Here is a 22180-nt window from a genome sequence, read left to right on the forward strand (position 1 = left end):
GAAGACTAGCCTAATACTAGGCCGTGCCTACGAGTGAAGAAATACATTTGGATCTCAAGCAATATTGTTCTATTCTTTCCAAATCTGATAAAAACTCAGTAACTTCCAGGAAAACTTTCTTTAGCAATTCTCATCACTCAGAATTTACAGTATATGTCTCCATATAAGGTGAGGGAGTTTACCCCCAAAACTTCCCCTTGTATTTGAATCCCTGTAAAGTCTCACTTTATTATTGGGGTACACGCTTAGTTACTGAAAACCAAAAATTCTACAGGGAAGACACATTTGCCTAAATGACCCACCTCACTGCTGGCTTGAGCTGTTGGAGGCATTACATTAACGAATAAGTGCATAGTGTCTGGAACCCAGAGTTTCAGTTCCAGTCCCATCTCTGCCATTACTATCTGTGTGACCATCACCTGCATGCTCAGAGTCTCAGTTTCCCCATCTGTAAAATGGGGATAGTAATTAGAGGACCTACTTTAAGGAGGAGAAATGTCTTTAACGTTTTCTGTTGATTCTATAGTGTGATTTATATAAACGTAGTAGGAGTTACATTTATTGAGGGTTTATTATCTGCCAGGCACTGTGGATCTCACAACAGCCATATCGGGGTGTTGCCATCACCTTTTGATTGATGAAAAACTGAGACCTGGGTTAACTAACCAGCCCAAGGTCACACAGCAGTTACACAGGACTCCACGTCAGGCCAATCTGATTCCACAGCTGTGTTCCTAACCATTGGGATCTACTAACAGTTTAGTCGAAACATCTGAATTCATACTGTCCAATGACACTAACAGGTCAAATAATAATGACAAAAACATTAATAGTTAATGCGTAACATGTAGATGATATATTTGTAATTAAATTTTCACAAAATTCCTGTGAAATAAGTACTACGATTAGCATCATTTTACAAAAGAGGAAACTGAAAGTCAGGAAAGTTAAGCAACATGGGAGACTATGCCAGGCCCTGGCATAACTGAGCTATAATAATACATTGTAATTATGCAGGTTTGTTAAATTCTAACTTGAACCTCTTGAGAATGCCTGCTTGTGAGGGGCAAACTGCAGCTCACACGCTGCCCCCGTGAAGGGGAGAGTGTGTCCTGTGCTTACCTGTACCTCCCAGGCTCACTGCTGTATTGGTTCATCGTCTGCCGGAAGCTCCGGACAATGTCATGCATTCCCACCTGCGTGGTGGTGAAATCATGGTACAGTTCCGCATAGTGTGTGACGGTGTCCTTTGAAAACAGGACAGCATGGTTACCATCATTTCACATGTCAAATGCCCATAGCTGGCCTTCTCCAAAGGGCTCGAGCCCAGACACACATGCTGGAAGATAGTCCTAGGACTTCAGCGTTCAAGAGGGTTTGTGGCTGGAGAAGAACGTTCATGACTATTATACTTCATTTGAGGCTTCAATTATTAACTATAAATCTAGTAAACAAATTAGATTTTAATGAACATCTAAACATTGATTACAAATGTATTTAATAAAATCTTCCTCCTGAACATTTAATTGTCCTAAATGCTCCAGACCCTTTTAAGGCAAACAAAAACAAGTTATCTTAATGATAATAGAGTTCATTATTATACCTGTACTTTATCTGCTCACAAAATTATTAATATCATGCATTTAAATTTGTTTGAACTCTTCTCTCCTTTATTCTTACTGTTATACTTTCCTAGGGTTTCAGTAATTTTTCCTGATACTCATTCTGTGCCTTTCTAGGGTTATGGTAATCTTCCAGAATCCAAGGTAAAAGACTGTGTTTAGGGCCCAGCCCAGAGGCCTAGTGGTGAAGTTCCCACACTCTGTTTTGGCGGCCTTGGGTTTGCCAGTTCGGATCCCAGACAAGGACCTACACTCCACTCATCAAGCCACGCTGTGGCGGCATCCCACATACAACATGGAGGAAGATTCACACAGATGTTAGCTCAGGGACAATCTTCCTCACAACAACAAAAAGATTATATCTAACACAAGCCAAGGTTGTAAGTCCTGGGTTGGGACATGAACAGGTCGGACAATCCAAACCTGAGTTGCAATCCATTCTGTGGACACCTTTTTTTAAGTGAACATCCCCTGCTAGATCAAGTGAAATTTTTTGGAATCTTAGGTTGCTTCGTGAAATTACATGTTTTTTACATTTTTGGGGGATAGCACACAAAACCCCTTGTTCTGATCACTTGTCATGACTGGAAATGCGTGCCTGTCTTATGACATCTCATTATAATTAGCAAGGTTATATTTGCGATTTCTTCTCCAAGGAGGAGTGCTTTTCTTTGGGACAACTGGCTAATATGTCACCTTTTTTCCCCTCATTTTTTCTTTTTATTGGAAATCATGTGCAAAAAAAAATGCTGTAATCATAACCTTTGGTTTATGATGTGCTCTCATAATTAGCCCTTGATGGCCATCTTCTCTTTAGTTAGTTAACTGATTTGTTTTAATGAAGTTAAGTGCCCATAAATCTGTTACTCAGGACAAAAGCTAGAAGCTTGATAATAAGCTTGATAACCATATGAATTTCATTTTACTTGCTTAACTTTTTGAAGGACATCATGCTATATGTAATAATTTTAGATTTTTTTCACTACACATTACATTGCTAAGATTCACCCATATTACTATGTCACTGTAATTTATTTTGACATTCCATTATGTAAATACACAAATCCATTATTTTGGAATGCATTTTAGGACTACTGTCTACTTGGCTGTTGAAAATAGAGTGACTATAGGATGGTCAGAGGAATAGAGTGGGACGTGATTACTAGCAGGTGTGACGTGGGGGGAGGTTAAGAACCACTGGTGTGGAACCACAACAAGCCCAGATTCTGTAGCGAGATAGACTTGGTTTGTAATTCCGTTTATCACCTCTGTCACCTCAATAAGTTAATTTCTCTAAGATTTGCTAAACGGGGATCATGAAATCTCTCTCATAAGATGTTGAGAGAGTTCAATGGAACATCCTAAGTAAACAGCACACAGCCTACAGTAAACACTCAGCCAACGTTAGTTCCATTCCCTTCTGCCCATTGTCCTTTAATGACTACCAAAGCACCTGGGGAATTTAGGCCTCCTCACTTGAGCTTGAGTGAGATGACAAAATCTGCAGTGAGTAGTTGTGGCCCTTGGTGGAGTCCACACTGTCCATGCCCTCAGGACCTTTGGTACCAAAGGACTCCTCAAGGGACCCCTCGTTCTCCAGGGAGCCAGGGGGAGGAAACATCTGGGCACATGCATTTGAAACTCCTCTGTACTTCCTAAAGAAAATGATTTAAAGCACTTCCTATAGACAGGACAGGACTCAATCTCTGGTAACTGATGTCGCAGGCTAAAAAAGAACACACTCTGATGACATTTTCAGAAAAGGAAGAAAGATATATGTTTAAAATAAAACTTTACCGGCATTTGGGTCTTATTCACTTGGGGCTCATCTCTCAGATGCTTTGCTTCTAGAAGAAATTTAACAGCATCAAAACTAAAGCCATCAACACCCTTGGCGAGCCAGAACTGTATAATTTCCTAAACACAAAGAAGCAGAATGCTTGGTTACATTAACCACACAGTATTACCATGATGTTTAATAAAAGTTTTGTCTGTTAATGACTTTCCATCATAAACCAGCTATCTCCACATACAAACAAGCACAGCACTCATATAGTATATTTTTTATCTATTTAGCATAGCAGTGTCTTAGTATAATGAGCTCTCAATAGCTGCATTTATGGACTCCCATAATTCCCTCATATTTGAATTCAGAATGTTACATGTGTAATTGATGTTATGAGCATGTTTCCAAAATTCAAAGAATCCACTCAAGGCCAGCCTTGTGGCCTAGCAGTTAAGTTTAGTGCGCTCCACTTTGGTGGCCTGGGTTGGTTCCTGGGCACAGACCTACAGCACTTGTCGGTGGCCATGCTGTGGTGGCAGCTCACATACAAAATAGAGGAAGGTTGGCACAGATGTTAGCTCACAGCAAATCTTCCTTACCAAAAAAACAAAAATAATCTACTCAAAATGGAAGAATGAAACCACACTGAAAGATAGGACTTAGGAGAAACTGGGAACATATCTCATCTCCCCCGTGCCCAGTTCCTTAAAGGTCACTCCAAACTGGGAGAAAATAACCAATTAAGCACCCAGTCATGAGGTCCCTTCCACCAGACTAGGAGATTCTTGAGGGAAAGACTACAGCTTTCATTCTGTTTCCTTTGCCTCTGATGCAGCACCTGGTACTTAGTGAACCAGTTGTGGAATGAAGTATCGAGCCAGAATGAGTCAAACATGGTGTGAAACTGTTGGGACACTAAAGAAGTGTGGCATGTTCCCTGGTTGCAAGGCAGCTGCAGCATAGTTGGGGACACACGAGACGTGAGAGGATTACCTAAATAATATGAGGCAGGGCGTGGTTCAACATCACAAGAGGAGAGTCCTCTGTCTACAGGGCTGTTGGAGCTCCAGGAAGATCAAATTTAACACGAGTGGGCACAACCAGGGAAGAAAGAGCTGGAGCTTGAACTCCGTCAGCGGGATTTCATCAGGGAGTGAGATCAGGAAGAACATTCTGGACTGTTTGTGGGACAGCATAAGCCAAACAAAGAGGCAGAGACTCACTTGGCTGTATTGGGGCAGTCGGGAGGACCAGGGGACCTCGAAAAGCAGAGGGCCTCGGTCGCAGCTCCCCACCCCAGCCTGAGCCATCCCCTCCCACTGCCCTGACAACAAGCTGCCTTTCCGCAAAGGGACAGTGGCTCTCCCAACTTGCCTCTTGGCTCATCTGTTGCTGAATAGAAGGTTTTATAGGAATGTATTTATCACAGTAGAGAAGAACCGCCTGTAATTCAAAGTACTAGACTTAGTAGCCAATTGAGGGGAACAGAGCCAAAGATCCCCAATGTCAACTACCCCAAAAATCACTTGAGTTGAAGTGTTTCTTGTATCTACACGTGAATACAGGGTCTCTAGCTGCAATTCAAGGGTCTCAAAGATTTCCATATGCTGAAGGCACAGGTTAATACTGCTGAGGTCAATTCCCTTTAAGGTGACTTTTTTTTGAGGAGGAGGATTAGCCCTGAGCTAACATCCGTGCCCATCTTCCTCTATTTTATGTGTGGGATGCCGCCTCAGCATGGCTTGATAAGCAGTGCATAGGTCCATGTGCAGGATCAGAACTGGCGAACCCGGGGCCAGCCAAGCAGAGTGTGTGAACTTAACTGCTGCACCCCCAGGCCAGCCCCTAAGGTGACATTTTTGAATGGCAATGCTTGAGAAAGTTTTTCAAATCTCAGAGCAGGCTCTGCTGCCGACAGTCCTTAGCATGGACACAGTTGACCCAAATAACCTTAAGCTGGCTCTACCCAGTGTAATTTTTCTTTGGGGCACAAAACCAACAAATTTGTTCTTACTAGTATCTTTACTTCTTATCAAATTCCTTCAGTCAATAAGTATTTGAGTTCCAACTACGGGCCAGGCACTTAGCTAAGCCCCGGAACTACAACCATGAGCAAAATACCCCAGTCCCCTGGAATGATTTAGAATCCCAAACTAGACAATCAAAGAATAATGCAGAAATGCTTAAATCACAGCTAGGATAAAGCTTTAAAGAAGAGGAACACGGTAATAAAGAGGATGAAATGGCAGGATTTGCCAGGAGGTCAGCACAGCAGGATGGCAGGAAGTGAGGGCAGTTGGTTAGAGATTGAGCTAGAAAAGTCAACAGATAGAAAGACACCGCGTTTGAAGAACAGGATCTTGGTGGTTCCAAGGGCTGACTTCGCATGAAGCTGACCAAGCTTAAGCTTCAGGATCCTTCACCTGCATGGGCTGTTCCTACCTACTTTCTTTTCTCATTCTGAATAAGCACTCATTTTTCTGTACCTAATTTTACACTCGTTTTATTTGAAGGCCCCAAAATTTTACAAGCTTCACATCCCACACAACCTGGGTCCACCCCCAGGTGGCGCTGTTCTTTACAAAAGAGAACATTGGAAGAGGATCAGGGTAGGGGTGGAGTAAAAATCGCTGTACTCCATCCAAGCAGCCTCTGACAAAAATGTGGAAAAACATTAAACGCCACACTGTTGTAAACATTAAGCTTTTAAGCACTTATTCCCTAGAATGAAGCTCCTCGTTTTCTTCATGGGGTCCTTATTCACTTTGGGGTCCTCAGCATGGCTATTGACCCTACATCAAAGAATGAGAAGCACATACCCCAGCAAAAGTTTATGGCCCTGGGAGGATTTCACTTTAGTGCAATAAGAGATACTATTACTGTTTGACAAGACAAAACAGCAAAAGCTGGATGGTTATTTTTGAGAGTCATTTTAAATGCTGAGGTTTTCACCGAGATAATCCTAAATGTGCCCTTGCAAAACATTTGCTTCGTGCTATTTATTCTCTCAATCAGGTGAGAAAAGAGAGCTCCACATTTTAATTATTAACCCTCTCTACTCCAATTAAGCTCTCCCAGGGTGCTGGGTGCGGAAATGGGCACAGAACCTGGTTCTGCCAGGTCTGGGTGACCCATGGGACTCTGGGGACAGTACACTGTGTCCCCGATTCCCGTCTAACTCCCAGGTTATCACACAGTCCTGGTTTTTCCACCGGGCACCGTTTTCATTCTTTTCTCCTGAAACTCGCTGCTCTGAATAAACAAGGAATCAATTCAACATTACTGATATCCAAATTTACGAAACCTTGAGGCAAAACTTCCCTCTTGAAATGGCTGAAGTTACTGGGCCTCTTTACCTCAAAAGCCAAGTTTGGGAAAGAGAAAAGCTCTGCTCTTACATGTGAAGAATTATAAGACATCCTCCTGATAATGACATCAACCCCAGGTTGTCCATCTCAAGAAGGAATGAGAAAGTATAGGATACTTCAGAAGTACAGAGAGAAAACTGTATCCTCTGCTTATAGGCAAATGAAAAAACTGATCCCCACTGCAGTTCAGAAATCTTGGTAACATCCTTTGCTAACTCTTCCAGGAGCAGGGCGTGGAGGGAGGATCATGGGCTTCAGAATCTGGCCTGTCCAGGTACCGGCGCATCTCCCCCACTGTCCAGCTGCATGCGTTAGGGCATCGTCAATGAGTTAGGGTGTCTACATGCCCTCACTAAACCTTGGTTTCCTCATCAATAAAATAATACCCTCCTTGCAGAGTTTCTGTGAGGATTAAGTGAGGTATTGCTGCTAGAGTCAATTGACACTCTGGTCTTTATGTTACCTGCTCTCTCTGCCATGTTTGACACTGTTGACTAACCTTGTCTTCTAGAAATACTCTTATCCCTTAGCTCCAGGATACCCTGCCCCTGGTTTGTCCCTCCTTCTCTGTCTACTCAGCAGTCCTTCAAATGTTAGAGCTCCTCGGGGCTCCATCTTACACCCTCTGTTCATTTCACTTCACAACAGTATTTACTTATTTATCTATCCATTTATTGATTATTTAACAAATACTTATACAATAAGGAACACACTTCCCTAAGTGCTTTACAAAGGGCAAGGCATTTAATCTCCAAACAACCCTACAAGGTATGTACCATTATTGTTCCTATTTTACCAATGAGGAAACTGAGGCACAGGGAGATGAAGTACCTTGACCAAGGTCATACAGTTAGTAAGTGATAGCACCAGAACTGGATCCCTATGGCATCCTTACCCATTTGCTATGCTTTTTTTTTTTTTTTAATTGGAAGACCTGCCAACCCTTGGCCCTCACTCCCACATGACAACAATCAGCTCGAGCTAAGATGCAATTGGCCCCCTTGTTCATCTCAGCTGCCTAGTTCTCTCACTGATATTACCTGCCTGACCTTTGTAGGCATCGTCCATATGTCAACAAATCCCAGAGTTTATCTCGGGGCCAGACCTTTCCCTGGGCTCCGTGTCCTTATATCCAGCTATCCACTGAACACTTGGGTGTCTCACAGAGAGCTGACTCTACATAACTAAGACATCCCCCTCCCCCTTCTGTATCTCCCATGTCAGGAAGTGGCACCACCACTCAGTCAGCATGCAGACCCGAAACTTGGGAGTCACACGGCCTCCTCTCTAAGTGCTGATGATTACTCCGCAACCCCACACCACCTCCCTGATCCAAAGTCCCCAGCAGGTCTTTCTGATTACTGTACCACCCTCCTTGCTGGCCCCTGTGCCTCTAAACCTGCCCTAGTCAAACCCCTTCTCCAAAACCACACTGATTTTTCAAAATGCAAATAAAAACTTTTTTCCCTAAGACCCTTTAAATCCAAAGCCTTACCATGGCCTTCAGTGCTGCTCTCGACCTGTCCCTCTCCAGTCTCATTGAGTCATGCTCCTTCTCTGGAACCATGTCCCAGCCATACTGGACAACTGGCACCTCTAAGGTGCCATGATCCATGCTTTCTCTCTGCTTGAACCACTCCCACCCCTGCTGCTTCACCCCACTCACTCTTGCTCATTCATTCTTACCTGGTGGCCTCTGAAACCCTTCCCTGATCTCTCCCACTCTGTGCCCAGGCTGGGTGCCTGCCCCGTGTACTTCTACTTCCCGCTGTTGTGACTACTCAGCACACTCTATTGTAACTGCCTGTCTGTCTGCCTCCTCCTCCAGAATATAAGCCCCAGGAAGGCCACAACACGCGTCTATCTTACCAACCATCATACCCCTGGTGTATGGTCAATACACAATACGTATTGTTAAATGAGTGATGATTTATAATAAAGTGCCTGGCATATAGGAGATGCAATAAATGGTGCAGTTACTATCATCAAGCACAGAGCTGCTTTATAAAGCAGGTGATGACTAAATTTTATTTTGAATTAGCTACTCGTCCCCAGCAACGCTGTGCTTAGGAGGGGTGGAGACAGTTGATATTTATGCTCTAGATTCCATCTTAAGCCAGCATGGCATCTGGGCTCCCCATCCCCAGCTGCCGTGAACACACCAACTCCCCAGGATCCCCTCCTCTAGGGCTCAAAATTCCCACATAGCAGGTCCAGGGTCACACTGAGCACCAGACATGAGGCCAGGCCACCTGGAGTCTCTTCTCTGCTATCCAGCTAACCCACTGGGTCATTTCACCTCTCTGGGCCTCAGTTTCCTCATTTGTCAAATAAGGGATTTAGAAGGCAAGTGAAAACCGAAGTGATTGGAAAAGTGCAAAACACTGCACAAACATAAGCCCCCACCTCCAAGGAGGCTTCCTGATTTCTCTAGCTGAAAATATTCAAGCCCTGAGAGGTTCAGGGCAGAGCCAAGTCCCCTGATGGCCAGTGCAAGGGGGAAGACAAAGAGGAGGAGAGAGGAGGGTGCTCTGTGCTGGCTGTCCCCTGCCTGCCAGCCTCCCACTGTGCAGATCAACTGAAATCTGACGGGAGCTAGGAGGAAGGCTCCCTGAGTGCAGGTTGGCATGCAAGCAGGCGTCATCCCAAATGCCTGCCCACCACAATCTCTCTGGGCTGCAGAATATTAACCTGCTTAACTACTGCGGAGATCAGCACTGCTCAGGGAGAAGGGAAGCCCCTCTCATGTGAAAGGTCTCTTTCCAGGAGCAAAAAGCCTTCCCTTACAGATCCATGGCCTTTCTTATTTACTCTTAATAGTAAATCTTCTAAACCAGCCTGGTGAGTAATGTCTAACCTCTCAACTGGAGGCAGTAATGATTCATCCCAAGAGGGATTTCACCCTGTGAGACTAGTAAATAATGCTCCGATTCATGAACTCCACTACTTGGATGTCTGCAAGAGAACAGCTGAGTTAATCAAAAAATAATTAATGTATTGGCTGGCACATTTGGGCAAAATTTGTCACACTTGTCTAAACATCTCCAGACGATCCATCACTGTTGCTGCAAGGAGCCTGGAGAAATCTGCGGCCTGATGAACCAACTGGTTTACACTCACATTTATGAATTTCCCACTGAAAACCTCCTTGAAAAAATTGTGTAGGCAAAGTGAAACACTGAGAGAGAAATTTTTTGCCTCAAAGCAGGTGCAGAGTTGTGGTTAAGAGCGTGGACTCAGGGGCAGGCCAGGTGGCGCAGCGGTTGAGCTCATGTGTTCTGCTTTGGTGGCCTCGGGTTCTCAGGTTTGGATCCTGGGCATGGACCTACGCACCGCTCATCAAGCCATGCTGTGTCGGCATCCCGCATAGAAGAACTAGAAGGACTTAGAACTAGCATATACAACTATGCCCTGGGGCTTTGGGGAGAAGGAAAAAAAAAGAGGAAGATTGGCAACAAAAGTTAGCTTGGGGCCAATCTTCCTCACCAAAAAGCATACCTAAAAAAAAAAAAAGAGTGTGGACTCTGGAGTCCCAATGCCTGGCCTTGAATTCGTCTCTATGACTCCCAAGGTGGGTGACTCCACCTCTCTAAGCCTTGGTTTCCTTCTCTATAGAATGGTCATAACATGTCCTAACTTAGGTTTGCTCTGACCACTCATGAGATGATCTAGGTGAAGCACCTGGCACGAGGTAAGCGCCTAATAAGTGTGTGGGGGAGAGGGAGCTGTGATCTTCCATGACGGAGGAGAGGAGAGTCCACATTCCAACAGGGAAGTGGAAAACTAATCCCTAGTCAACTGACCACGTCTACCACCACCGCCACTACCCCCAAAGGAGACGAGGCTGCCCTGACAAGGTACCTACCTCTAGAAGAGATCCCAAAGCAATTCATCTAAATTCTGGAAAACATCAAACATATACAGTAAAAACAGTCTTAAAACTAAGGAGTCTAGCGGAATATATTTAACAAAAGAAGTGCAAGACTTGTATACTGAAAACTACAAAATACTGTCAAAAGAAATGAAAAAAGACTTTAAATAAGTGGAAAGACATTCTGTGTTTATGGATCAGAAGACTGAACATTCTTAAAATGGCAGTATTCCCCCAAACTGATGCACAGATTCAATGCCGTCTCTATCAAAACCCCAGCAGGCTTCTTTGCAGAAACTGACAAGCAGATCCTAAAATTCATATGGAAATGCAAAGGACCCAGGATAGCCAAACAATCTTGAAAAAGAAGAACAAAGTTGTAGAACTCGTTTCCCAATTTTAAAACTTACTACAAAGCTACAGTAATCCAGGCAGTGTGGTACTGGCATAAGGACAGACATATAGATCAGTGGAACTGAACTGAGAGTCCAGAAATAAACCCTGACATTTACGATCAATTGATTTTCAGAAGGGTTCCAAAACAATTCAAAGGCGAAAGACTAATCTTTTTTTAAACACATGTTGCTGGCATAACTGGACAGCCACATGCCAAAGAATGAAGTTGGACCCCTCACACTGTATATAAAAATTAACAAAAAATGGATCAGAGACTTAAATGTAAGAGCTAAAACTATGGAACTCTAAGAAGAAAACTTAGGAGTAAGTCTCCATGACCTTGAGTTAGACAATGGTTCTTAAATATGACACTAAAAGCACAAGCAACAAAATAATTAAAGTAGACAAATTGGACATCACAATAATTAAAAATGCTTGTCCTTCAGGGGGCCGGCCCCATGTCCGAGTAAGTTCGCACACTCTGCTTCGGTGGCCCAGGGTTTCGCTGGTTCGGACCCTGGGTACAGACATGGCACCGCTCATCAGGCCACAGTGAGGCGGCATCCCACATGCCACAACTAGAAGGACCCACAACTAAAATATACAACTATGTACTGGGGAGATTTGGGGAGAAAAAGTAGGAAAAAAAAAAGATTGACAACAGTTGTTAGCTCAGGTGCCAATCTTTAAAAAAAAAATGCTTGTGCTTCAAAAGGCACCATCAAGAAAGTAAAAAGACAACCCACAGAATGGAAGAAAATTATTGCAAATCATGAATGTAGAATATAAAGAAATCTTACCAGTCAACAATAAAAAAACAAATACAATTTAAAAATGAGTAAAGGATTTGAATGGATATTTCTCCAATGAAGGTATACAAATAAACTATCAGCACATGGAAAGATGCTCAACATCATTAGCCATCAGGGAAATGGGAATCAAAACCACAGTGAGATACCACCTCATACCCACTGGGATGACTATAGTCAAAACACAGACAATAACAAGTGTCAGTGAGGATGTAGAGAAATCGGAACCCTCGTACATTGCTAGTGGGAAAGTAAAATGATGCAGCTCCTTTGGAAAGCAGTTTGGCAGTTTCTCAAATAATTAAACATAGATTATAAATACAGATATATATCATAGACATATAAATAATATTGTATGATTTCATTTATGTGAAATGTCCAGAGTAGGCACATCCATAGAGCCAGAAAGTAGGTGAGTGGTTGCCAGGGCCCAGGAGGAGAAAGGGAGGGGGCTACCAGGAGTGATGCTAAAGGGTATGGGGTTTCTTTTTGGAGTGATGGAAATATTCCGAAATTAGTGGTGATAGTTGCACAACTCTGTGAATATACTAAAACCACTGAATTATACACTTGAAAGGGGTGAATTTTGTGGTCTATGAATTATATCTCAATAAAGCTCTTATTTAAAAACAAACTATGGGGTGCAGGTGCCCTCAGTGACTCCAACGTGGCCGCCTGCATCCTTGTCATCTGGCTGACATGGTGAGCTGTAGAAGGGAACCCATGCCTCTGTTCTGTTCTGTCCGGTTCTCCTCCCCAACCTCCCTATCTCAGAGCACTACCCTCATAACCAAAATTCCTGCCCACCATCACCAAGGAGCAGCAATAACCAGAACAACAACACAGCTCGTGCTTATTGTGAATTATGCGTTAGGTATTGCTGGAACCTCGGCCACACAGGCCAAGCCCCACCAGCTCTCAGCTGGGTCACCATAGGAAATCTGCAGGGGACACAGAGGATTCTTCAACGGCTCAGCATGTATCCCTCACAACAGCACTCAAGGCCCGATAGGATCAGCCCCCATCTCACTTTTTGGACCTCAGCTCTCTAACTCTCCCTCATTTCGCTCCAGTGCACTGGTAGGGTTGCCAGATAAAATACAGGACACCCAGTTAAGTTTCAACTTCAGAGAAGCAATGAATAATTTTTTAGTGGAAATATGTCCCAAATATTGCATTACTCATTGTTTGTCTGAAACTAAAATTTAACTAGGTATCCTGTAGTTTTATTTGCTACACCTGGCAGCCCTGCACATTGGCCTCCAGGCCATGCCTGAAACACATGAAGCACACCCTGCCCTCGAGAGCTCTGTGTTTGCCCTTCTCTCAGCCTGAAATTCGCTTCCCCCAGATATTCACATGGCTCCCTTTCAAACTTCAGGTTTTGGTTGAAACAGGGCCTCATCAGAGGAGTGTCTCCAGACCAAGTTCTCCCTGGCACGCCCTCACATTTAGCATTCATCACCACCTGACACGGTATATATTTAGTTCATTGAATGCCTTCCCCTTAGTCGACCCGAAACTCCCTCAGGGCAGCGCTTCTTTTATTCACTGATGCATTCCCACTGCTTAGAACAAGGCCTAGCATGGAGCAGACAGTAAGTTAATGTTTATTGAGTGAATATAGAAGTGTTGAGCATGGGTCATCTCATCTAATGGTCCCAAAAGTCCTATGAGACAAATACTGCCATCAAGCATTCTTCATAGATGAGGGATCTGAGACACAGCAAAGCCAAATAACTCACCCAGAAGCCCACTGCAGCCAATGGCGGGACTGGTTCCGACACAGGAGCCAGCCCCCGGAGCCCATGTTCTGGCCCACCTCACTGTAGCAGCCCATCGTTACAGCAGAGGGGCAACTGGGAGCTAAGGCAGCGGGAGTCTCTGTCTCCCTCCCATTTCAATTATTCCGGGTTAGAGGGAGGAAGGAACTATCGACATGTCTCAGTGTCTGTACTTGCATCAGACTCCTTAATCCCAGAATTTAATTACACTACTTGATTTTGCCTGCACAATTATTGTTCAACGTAAAGTGTATCAAATAACCACTTAAGCACCCCTGTAATAGAGAAGTCTATGTGGATGTCTGTACTCACTTTTATTTCTTCTTGAACATCAGAACTGCGGAAATTTAAATCAGGTTGCTCTTTCATAAACTGGTGAAAATAACATTGGTTTCGTACTTCGTCAAAGTGCCAACTGGAGTTTCCGTATACGCTTAACTAGCAAACAGAAAATAGCAAATCAGTTACTTAGCAGTATTCATATGATGGTATTGCCCACAAAGAAATGATAATTGCCATCCCTGGCCCCAAGGAGGCTGAGAGCACAAATCTTCAGAATGTTTCTTCTAGAGAGAGCACTAGGTAAAATAATTCCCTACAATGCCACCGGCTAGCCTAATCCCCTAGAGACGTGTTTGTGCAGGAGAAGCTGTTCATAACAACCACAACAGCAAAGCAACGCTCTCAAATGCAGGTCAAGGGCAACTTCAGGAGCAGATATTTCTAACATATTTTCTTGAACCTGCTGTCCAGGCTCTGGACCCCTGTTTGTGAAGAAAAGCAAATGATGGTCAACTTGGGAGAGAGACACATTCCATTGGTCTTGGAGTTTGAATCCAGATAGAGTGAATATTTAAACTGTGTCCTCCAAAAAGTATTTGAATCATTCACTTAAAAACTCCACTAGCCTTCAGGAAGAAAAGAAATCTAGCCACTTCAAGTGTTGGTATCCAGCAGCATCCGACACTGGTGCTGACATCCGTGGCTCCACAGCATGACTCTCCTGGGTGACCCTCTCACATCCCTTGCCACTCTTTCTCAGTCTACTCTGAGGTTCCCTAAATGTGACAGTTCCTCAGGGCTCAACTTGGGCCATTTGTCCACCTCCAGCTAAAGAGAACATCTGGACAACACTCAGAAACCGAGGGATTTTATCTAATCTTTTTCTTTTGAGTTGGAAGACCCAGTCACCCTGGGTCCGCATTTCCATGGCAACAACCGGCTGAAGCTAAGTAGTAGCTGCTGCCTTTCGAGGAAACACACCCTCATCAGCTCACCTCATGGCCCACCTGGACACAAACCAGGATACGATATTTACAGCATATATAAACCAAGAAAATACCGGTATCCAGAATACAAAAAGAACTCCACAAATCTACTTCAAAAGGACAAACTATCTGACAAAAAAATGGGAGAAAGAAACAAAAAACAGATATTTCACAGAAATGGAAGCTCAAGTGAATAAATGTATGAAAAGATGTTCAACATCATTAGTAATTAGGTACAGATAAAATTAAGACTTCAATGTGATAACAATTTATGTTCACTTGGTAAAAATTACAGTCTGGCAATGCCAGCAATTCATGAAAATGTGAATTTTTTATACTGCTGTTGGGGATATAAATTGATATCCCCACTTTGATAATCAATTTGGCATTATCTTGTAGAGTTGAGCATGTGGTATCCTGCACCCAGCAATTTCACTCCATTTAATTTCACTTTCATTTACTCTTAAGAAGCTCATCACATGCGCCCCAGGAGAAATAGATTAATGAGAACGTTTACAACATCATTAGTAATAGTAAAAAAAACTAGCAAGAACCCAACCACCCATCAGCTGAAGGGTAGATAAGTAAATCATGGAATATTCAAGCAATGGAATATTATACAACAGTGAAAATGTATGGGCCACAGTTACCAGAAACTACATGAATGAGTATTAAAACCAATGAGTGAAAAAAAGCTACTTACAGAAGACTACATGTAGCATGCACTTCATGAAGTTCAAAACAGGAGAAACTAAATAAATTTTTTTTTTTAAATGTAGCATATGTAGGATAGGCAAAAACAAAAAGCAGGGACAAAGAAAATCCCAAAATTCAAGGTTGTAGTTACCTCTGAGAGGAGGCATAGGGAGGGACAGGGAGGAGCCCCCAGTGGTTTCAGCAGTGCTAGTTATGTTCAAGGTCTTAATTTGGGGATGGGTTCACTGATGTTCACTATATTATTATCTTCCCCAGCTTAGGAATATATTATGTATATATTTAAATAGTTTTATTCAGGTACAACTGAATACAATAAACTACACATATTTAAAGCATACATTGTGATCAGTTTTGACATATGAACCTCTCACCACAATCAAAATCGTGAACAGGTCCATTCTTTGTGATCCCTAATCCCACTCTCCCATTCCTCTCCATCTCTCTCCCATCCCTAAGCAACAACTAGTCTACTTCCTGCCATTATAGGTTAAGCTTGCATTTTCTAGAATTTCATGTATGTGTAATCATGTAGCGTGTTTTTTTGGTCTGGACTCTTTCACTCTTCAGAGTTACTTTGAGATTCATCCATGTTGCTGCGTGATTCAATAGTTCACCCCCTTTGATTGCTGAGTAGCGTTCCATTGTATGGTTAAACCACCAGGTGTTTATACATCTATCATATATTTTTTTAATGTATCAACTATTACATTTTTTAAAAATCACACAACTTTGGCTACAGTGGAGAATTGATGGAAGGATGGAAAAACTGGATGCCAAAAGAGGCAGCTGTTACAGTCCCCTAGGCAAGAGATGATATGGTTTCAACTACGGGTGGCAATTTTTGAAAGCAGACTGTGGAGTTGGACTGACTAGATCCAGTCCTCAGCCCTTTCATTTACTAGCTTTGTGACCTTGGGCAAAGTACATAACATTTCTTTGTCTCAGTCTGCTCATCTGCAAAACAGAAATTAAAACCTAGCTCATAGGGTTGTAGGGTAGATTAAATGAATTAATAAATAAAAAACACTTAGTACAGAGCCTGGCACATGGTAAGTATTTAGGAAATGTTTGCTAATTTCAGTATCATTTTAACAAGTGGGTAGGTTGGGAAAAAGAAAACTTATGGAGGTAAAACTGCCAGGACTTGCTGGTGACCCGTCCACCAGGCTGCATTTTGGGACCATTCGTTGAACCTGGGATACGGGAGGCTGGGAAGAGAAGATCTCACAGATGGCTTTGATAGGTGTCAATTTTGAATACCCTTGGGTCATCTAAAAGTTGATGCCCAGGAGCCAGCCTGCTTAAATGTTCATGGAGAAGGTCAAGAAGAGAGAAGGAGAGAGCGGAGTGGGAAGAGATGATCCAGAGTAAAAGGCTCCACAGAAAGCAGGAGAGAAAATGAACCAGAGCAGGCGGAAGGACTGAACTGGGACAGGAGTAGAGTTGCCAGATAAAATACAAGACATCCAGTTAAATCTGAATTTCAGATAAACAATGAATAATTATTTATATGAGTATGGTTCATGTAATATTTTATACTAAGAAATTATGCATTGTTTATCTAAAATTCAGATTTCATCAGGCTTCCTGAATTTTTATCTGTAAATCTGGTAACCCCCAGCCAGGAGGGACATGGTTTCTGCTGTAAAAGAAGTGAACCGGAAGAGGGCGGGAGTGGGGACAGGCAGGTTTGATGGCTTCTATTCTCTCTTTGAAGTAGAGTTTGCTGCTGAGAGTGATAAGACGGGGAGGAGGTAGGTAGGATATTTGAAGAGGAGGAAGGGCGTGTTGATCAAGTGGATTTGGTCAAATTCCCAGGAAGACTCTGGACAGCTCAGTTCAAACGGGGATAATGAGTATGTGATGCCTCCAGAGCCTCAGATGCCAAGGTTCAGGCAGACAAGTAGATGGTAGGGTTCATTTATGGCTAAGGTTTTGTTGGACAAGGGAGTCAAAAAGTCAGAAAGGCAAAGGGGTCTGGAAAGTAGCAACACAGTTACTGAACTAATGGGATCTGGAGTCTAAGTTAGACAGGGTGGGAAGGAGGGCAGGAGAGGTTAACAGAGACTATAGCTTTTAATTTGCTAGAACACATCAGCTCTACGCTGAAATCAGAAATCCAAATGACATTAGGAGGCTTGGGTACCTTATTTCTATTTCTTTGGGAAACTTTTTCCCCTTCCAGTAAACTATACCAATTAATTTTTTCCTTAAAAGGACTTTATAAACAATCAGTTTAATCCCTGGAGATCTGCCCATTTTCACTTTGTAAATCAGGCAAGTTGGCACTTACCCAGTTGTTGGGTGGTTTGGTTATACCATTTTCCTGAGTACAGTCATGCCAGATATAATAATCCGTATATTTCCCTGTCCGGGTCCGACTCAACTGAAACCAAGGATGTTTATCACTCGTGTGGTTTGGTATGAAATCGATTATTAATTTTAAACCTAATAAGTGAAAACATTTCAAATGTTAGGAAAAGATTCTATTAGAAAAATAGATGACAGTTAAGGAAAAAACGCTTTAAGTAAGCATTTGGAGAAATGCTTTCCCCAGCCTCCACCCGCATCCCATTCATCTTCCACTCAATTTACCTTTATCATGTATGGCTGCAAGCAGATTCTCAAAATCTTCCATTGTTCCAAAAATGGGATCGATGTCTCGGAAATCTTCAACACCATGTCGGAAATCTTTAAGGGATGATTTATAAAATGAAGTAATCCAAATAGTTTTTATATTTAAAGTTGCGATGTAGTCCAGTTTATCTTGAATACCTGAAGAAAAAAGTCAAGGCCATGAAAAATAAGTAATTTGGTTTTTAAGTTGAAGGATTAAAAGTAAAAGGAACATGGCTGAGATTGAAATATTTATATTGAGACAGAAATATTTGGAATTTTGTTGAATTTGAGTGAAATTCAAATAGCAAGGTCTAGTTCTATAAACAGTAAGAAATTAGTCTTTCAGCAATAACCTTTGACCTTTAACATAGATGCATAACATTAAAAAATCTGGGGCCGGCCAGGTGGCACAGCGGGTAAGTTCACACACTCAGCTTTGGCAGCCCTGCATTCGCTAGTTTGGATTCTAGGCATGGACCTATGCACCGTTCATCAAGCCATGCTGTGGCAGGCATCCCACATATAAAATGGAGGAAGGTGGGCACGGATGATAGCTCAGGGCCAGTCTTCCTCAAAAAAAAGAGATCTATCTGTGGCTTGTTCATATTTTCTATTTCAAGCCAAGAAGACAGTATTGTTAATTTATTCTCCACATGGTTTTTGAGCCTAATCTAGGCCAGGTGATGGGCTGAGTGCCAAGGTACAAAGAATAATACATGGCCGCTGATGGGCACACGATCTAAGTTGCACTGTCCAGTGTAACAGCCACTCGCCACATGTGGCTTTGAGCACTTGCAATGTGACTAGTCTAAACCAAGATGTGCCATAAATGTGAAACATTGGACTTTGAAGACTCAGTATGAAAAGAAAGACTGTAAAATATCTTCTTAACATTTTGATATTGATTATATGTTGACATGATATATTGGATATATTGGATTACACAAAATATATTATTAAAATTAATTTCACGTTTCTTTTTTACTTTTTTTAATGTGGCTCCTACAAAACTTACAATTATATACGTGATTCACATTTTATTTCCTTCGGACAGTGCTGAAGCCAAGAATTTATACAAAACAGAATTCTAGACTTGGCTGAGATACCGGAATGAAACTTTGATCTTGGAATTTTGCAGGATAGTTAGCAGATAGTGTGTTTTTTGCTCCTAGTTCAGAGCCCTAAATGCAGATTCAGAGACTTGAGTCTGGTATTCAACCTCCAGTAACTTTCTGTGGGACCCTATGTGGCTTCCTACAGTCAGAGCTTGTCAGAGGGCACACAGCAGACTGGAGGTCACTGAGACCAAAGCACAGAGCTCTTCCCCTCTATCAGGCTGCTTACTTTTGCTCTCTTTGTACCTCACTTCCCCCATATGGGTGGCTGTGAGACCCCACAGAGTGTCAACTGGCAGCAAAAGGATTTTTATTTAAGTCAGAACAACAGTACAATATAGCTTAAGAACAGGCACAAAGGAACAGGATGATAAAAACAAAGGGACTGGACAGTCACAAGTAAACAGGGGATCCCAGATCCACATTCAGAGGACAGAAGGCAGCCACCAAAAACTGAAACCCGGAAGGGATTCTTCAGATATTGACAACAAAATCCCGAGGACCTCAACGACAAATACCTGTCCATTACAGGAAGCAGCCAGTCCCTCCAGGAGAAGTTACTGGAAACGACAAGAGCTAAGTAGAAGCTGCCCCACGTCTAGGGAATTTAGGGTTATCTGGAAGGAGATTACAAGGGAGGGCCAGGAAGTGAGGAGTGTACCTTGGAGTTTAGGGATTCTAGCTCTATTCCATCAAAAAATCACTTTCGTGAAGTGCTTACTGCATAAAAGGCAGCAGGTGCTAGGGCCACGTGGCGCGGCGGGGGTGTGGAAGGGAAGTCACCAGACATGTTCCAAGGCAATATCAGAGGGTACCACAAACACGGTGCAAAGCCCCCCAGGAGCTCAGGGAGGGGAGCCGAGCTCTAATAGGGGGTTACACACAGACTAATGCAGGGCATGGGTTAGAGCTGCACCTGGAAAGACAGACAGTATTTCAATTAGTGAAGATGCAGGAAGATTAAAAAAGAGAGAAAATTGATGCGAGTGTGAAATAGAAAAGCCTTTTATTAGTTATTAAGGAAAGCTGGAGGTTTCAAGAGTTTATGTGTAAGATTTAAAATTAGATTAAGCTCATTCCCACTTCCCACACTCTATTAAATCATTCTGTTTTATTTTGTCCAAATCAAATATTTTTATCAAAAATAACCTTGCTATTTATTGTTTCTTATTGTTGCCCTTAACCAGAGTGACCTTATCAACCAGCTGCCCAGGACGGTTCTAGTTTGTTCCTGCCGTGAGGCATAATTTTACTTTTTAAAGCATCCCAATTTAAGCAATAAATTATAAGTATGTTTACACATAACTCACTAGGAAATTATTAGCATAACTTCAAAAAGGTAATTCTTTATTATTTTTCTTTACTAATATGAATATTGTTGGGTTTTTTTCTTTTTCTTTTCTTTTCTTTTTTTTTTTGGTGAGGAAGATTGGCCCTGAGCTAACATCTCCTGCCAATCTTCTATTTTGTATGTGGGATGCCACCACAGCATGGCTTGATGAGCAATGTGTAGGTCCCTGTCAGGGATCCAAACCCACAAATCCTGGGCCACCAAAGCACAGCGCATAAACTTAACCACTACCCCACTGGGCCAGCCCCCTGAATATTGTTTTAAATAATCCTAATTCAAGTAATGACCAATACACACTGCTATGCTTTTTTTTTCCTTTCCTTCATTTTGCAGGATTTAAACTTTAAAGACTCAGCCTACACCTTTTAAAGACATCAGATAATCAACTATATTTAACCCAATAATCAACTATATCAACTATAAAGATAATCAACTAGAAAGTGCACAGACACAGGCAACATTTCAGGAGGAAACCTGCTCATGTAAGAAGTTAGAACTGATGACCCATTAAGCACAGGCATACTTCATGGGCAATAAATTAAACAACTCTCTGGAGGCTCAAAGGTCTCCAGCAAGTAGCCTTTTGTTCTATGGGAAGAATTACCAGTTCTGTTGAGTGGTTTTTAAAAACACCATAAACAAGGAAAAACTTGGCATGCCAGTCATATTGGAATGTGCTTACTGCACAACTCAGGAATAATTCATTTTTAAGGATTCAGAGAGCCATAAACCAATGTCATCCTGGCCCAGCCCTAGACTCTTCCCAGGCACACACCTTTTAGATCTCCGTTCCCATCCTTGTCACTGTCCTTGAAAGATCTCGGGTAGATCTGGTACATGGGCCCAGCCTGCCACCAGTCAAGGCACTTTGGAGAGATGGCGATGATGGCTATGGTGGCCCCAGTGAGCACAAGCACAGAAGCCACCGTGAGCCAGAAGATGATCTCCCGGGGCACCCGGTAGCGGGCCTGGTGCGAGAACTGGAATAGCACCTCCTTGGGCATCCCTGCATAGGGCCGGATGTCCTTCAGGTCGGGCTCTGTGGGGCCAAGGATGTGCAGGGCAGTGTGCTGTGGGCTGTCGGCTGGGCTGTCTGGATCCGGGTCCCTCTCTAGGATGTCTTCATTTTGGACAAACCCGTTGTTTGTCTGGCCTCCCTTTATACTCATTCCGATGGAGTCTTTCTTGCTTTTGTCCTCAGCCATGTCTCACGGTCTTACCCCTGCAGAGTGCCTTCCTGAAATACAGAGGTGGGAAGGGAGCTGGCTGAAATGCTTGGCTGTGTTAATGAGCTTTACGTGGTTTATAAATAAACCTGGCTGGACAAAGTCCAGCCAAGGAAGAAAGGGTAAAGGTAAAGGGGGGTTATAAAAATATTCTGTTTACACCCCTGAGGCTGATATAGCTACAGTCACAACACTGAGGGGGCTCAGACCTGAACTGGTCAAGGGGCTGAGAGGAGGGGAAATGGGAA

General features: G+C 42.8%; 1 protein-coding gene across 6 annotated transcripts in view; it reads right to left on the reverse strand.

Annotated features, from left to right (window-relative positions):
- SLC3A1 (solute carrier family 3 member 1) overlaps nt 1–22180 on the reverse strand; it is a 52356-nt gene that overhangs the window by 11757 nt on the left and 18419 nt on the right. For all 6 annotated transcript variants that reach the window (XM_044772339.2, XM_044772345.2, XM_044772344.2 and 3 more), the window contains 6 exons: nt 21482–21943; nt 18217–18396; nt 17915–18069; nt 13949–14074; nt 3420–3539; nt 1123–1247 (listed from right to left, as the gene is read on the reverse strand). In XM_044772339.2, coding sequence (XP_044628274.1) covers nt 1123–1247; nt 3420–3539; nt 13949–14074; nt 17915–18069; nt 18217–18396; nt 21482–21911 — 1136 coding nt within the window. In that variant the 5' untranslated portion in view covers nt 21912–21943. The remainder of the gene's footprint in view (nt 1–1122; nt 1248–3419; nt 3540–13948; nt 14075–17914; nt 18070–18216; nt 18397–21481; nt 21944–22180) is intronic.

The sequence above is a fragment of the Equus asinus genome, chromosome 6 (genome assembly GCF_041296235.1).
Source record: "Equus asinus isolate D_3611 breed Donkey chromosome 6, EquAss-T2T_v2, whole genome shotgun sequence".
NCBI lineage: Eukaryota > Metazoa > Chordata > Mammalia > Perissodactyla > Equidae > Equus > Equus asinus.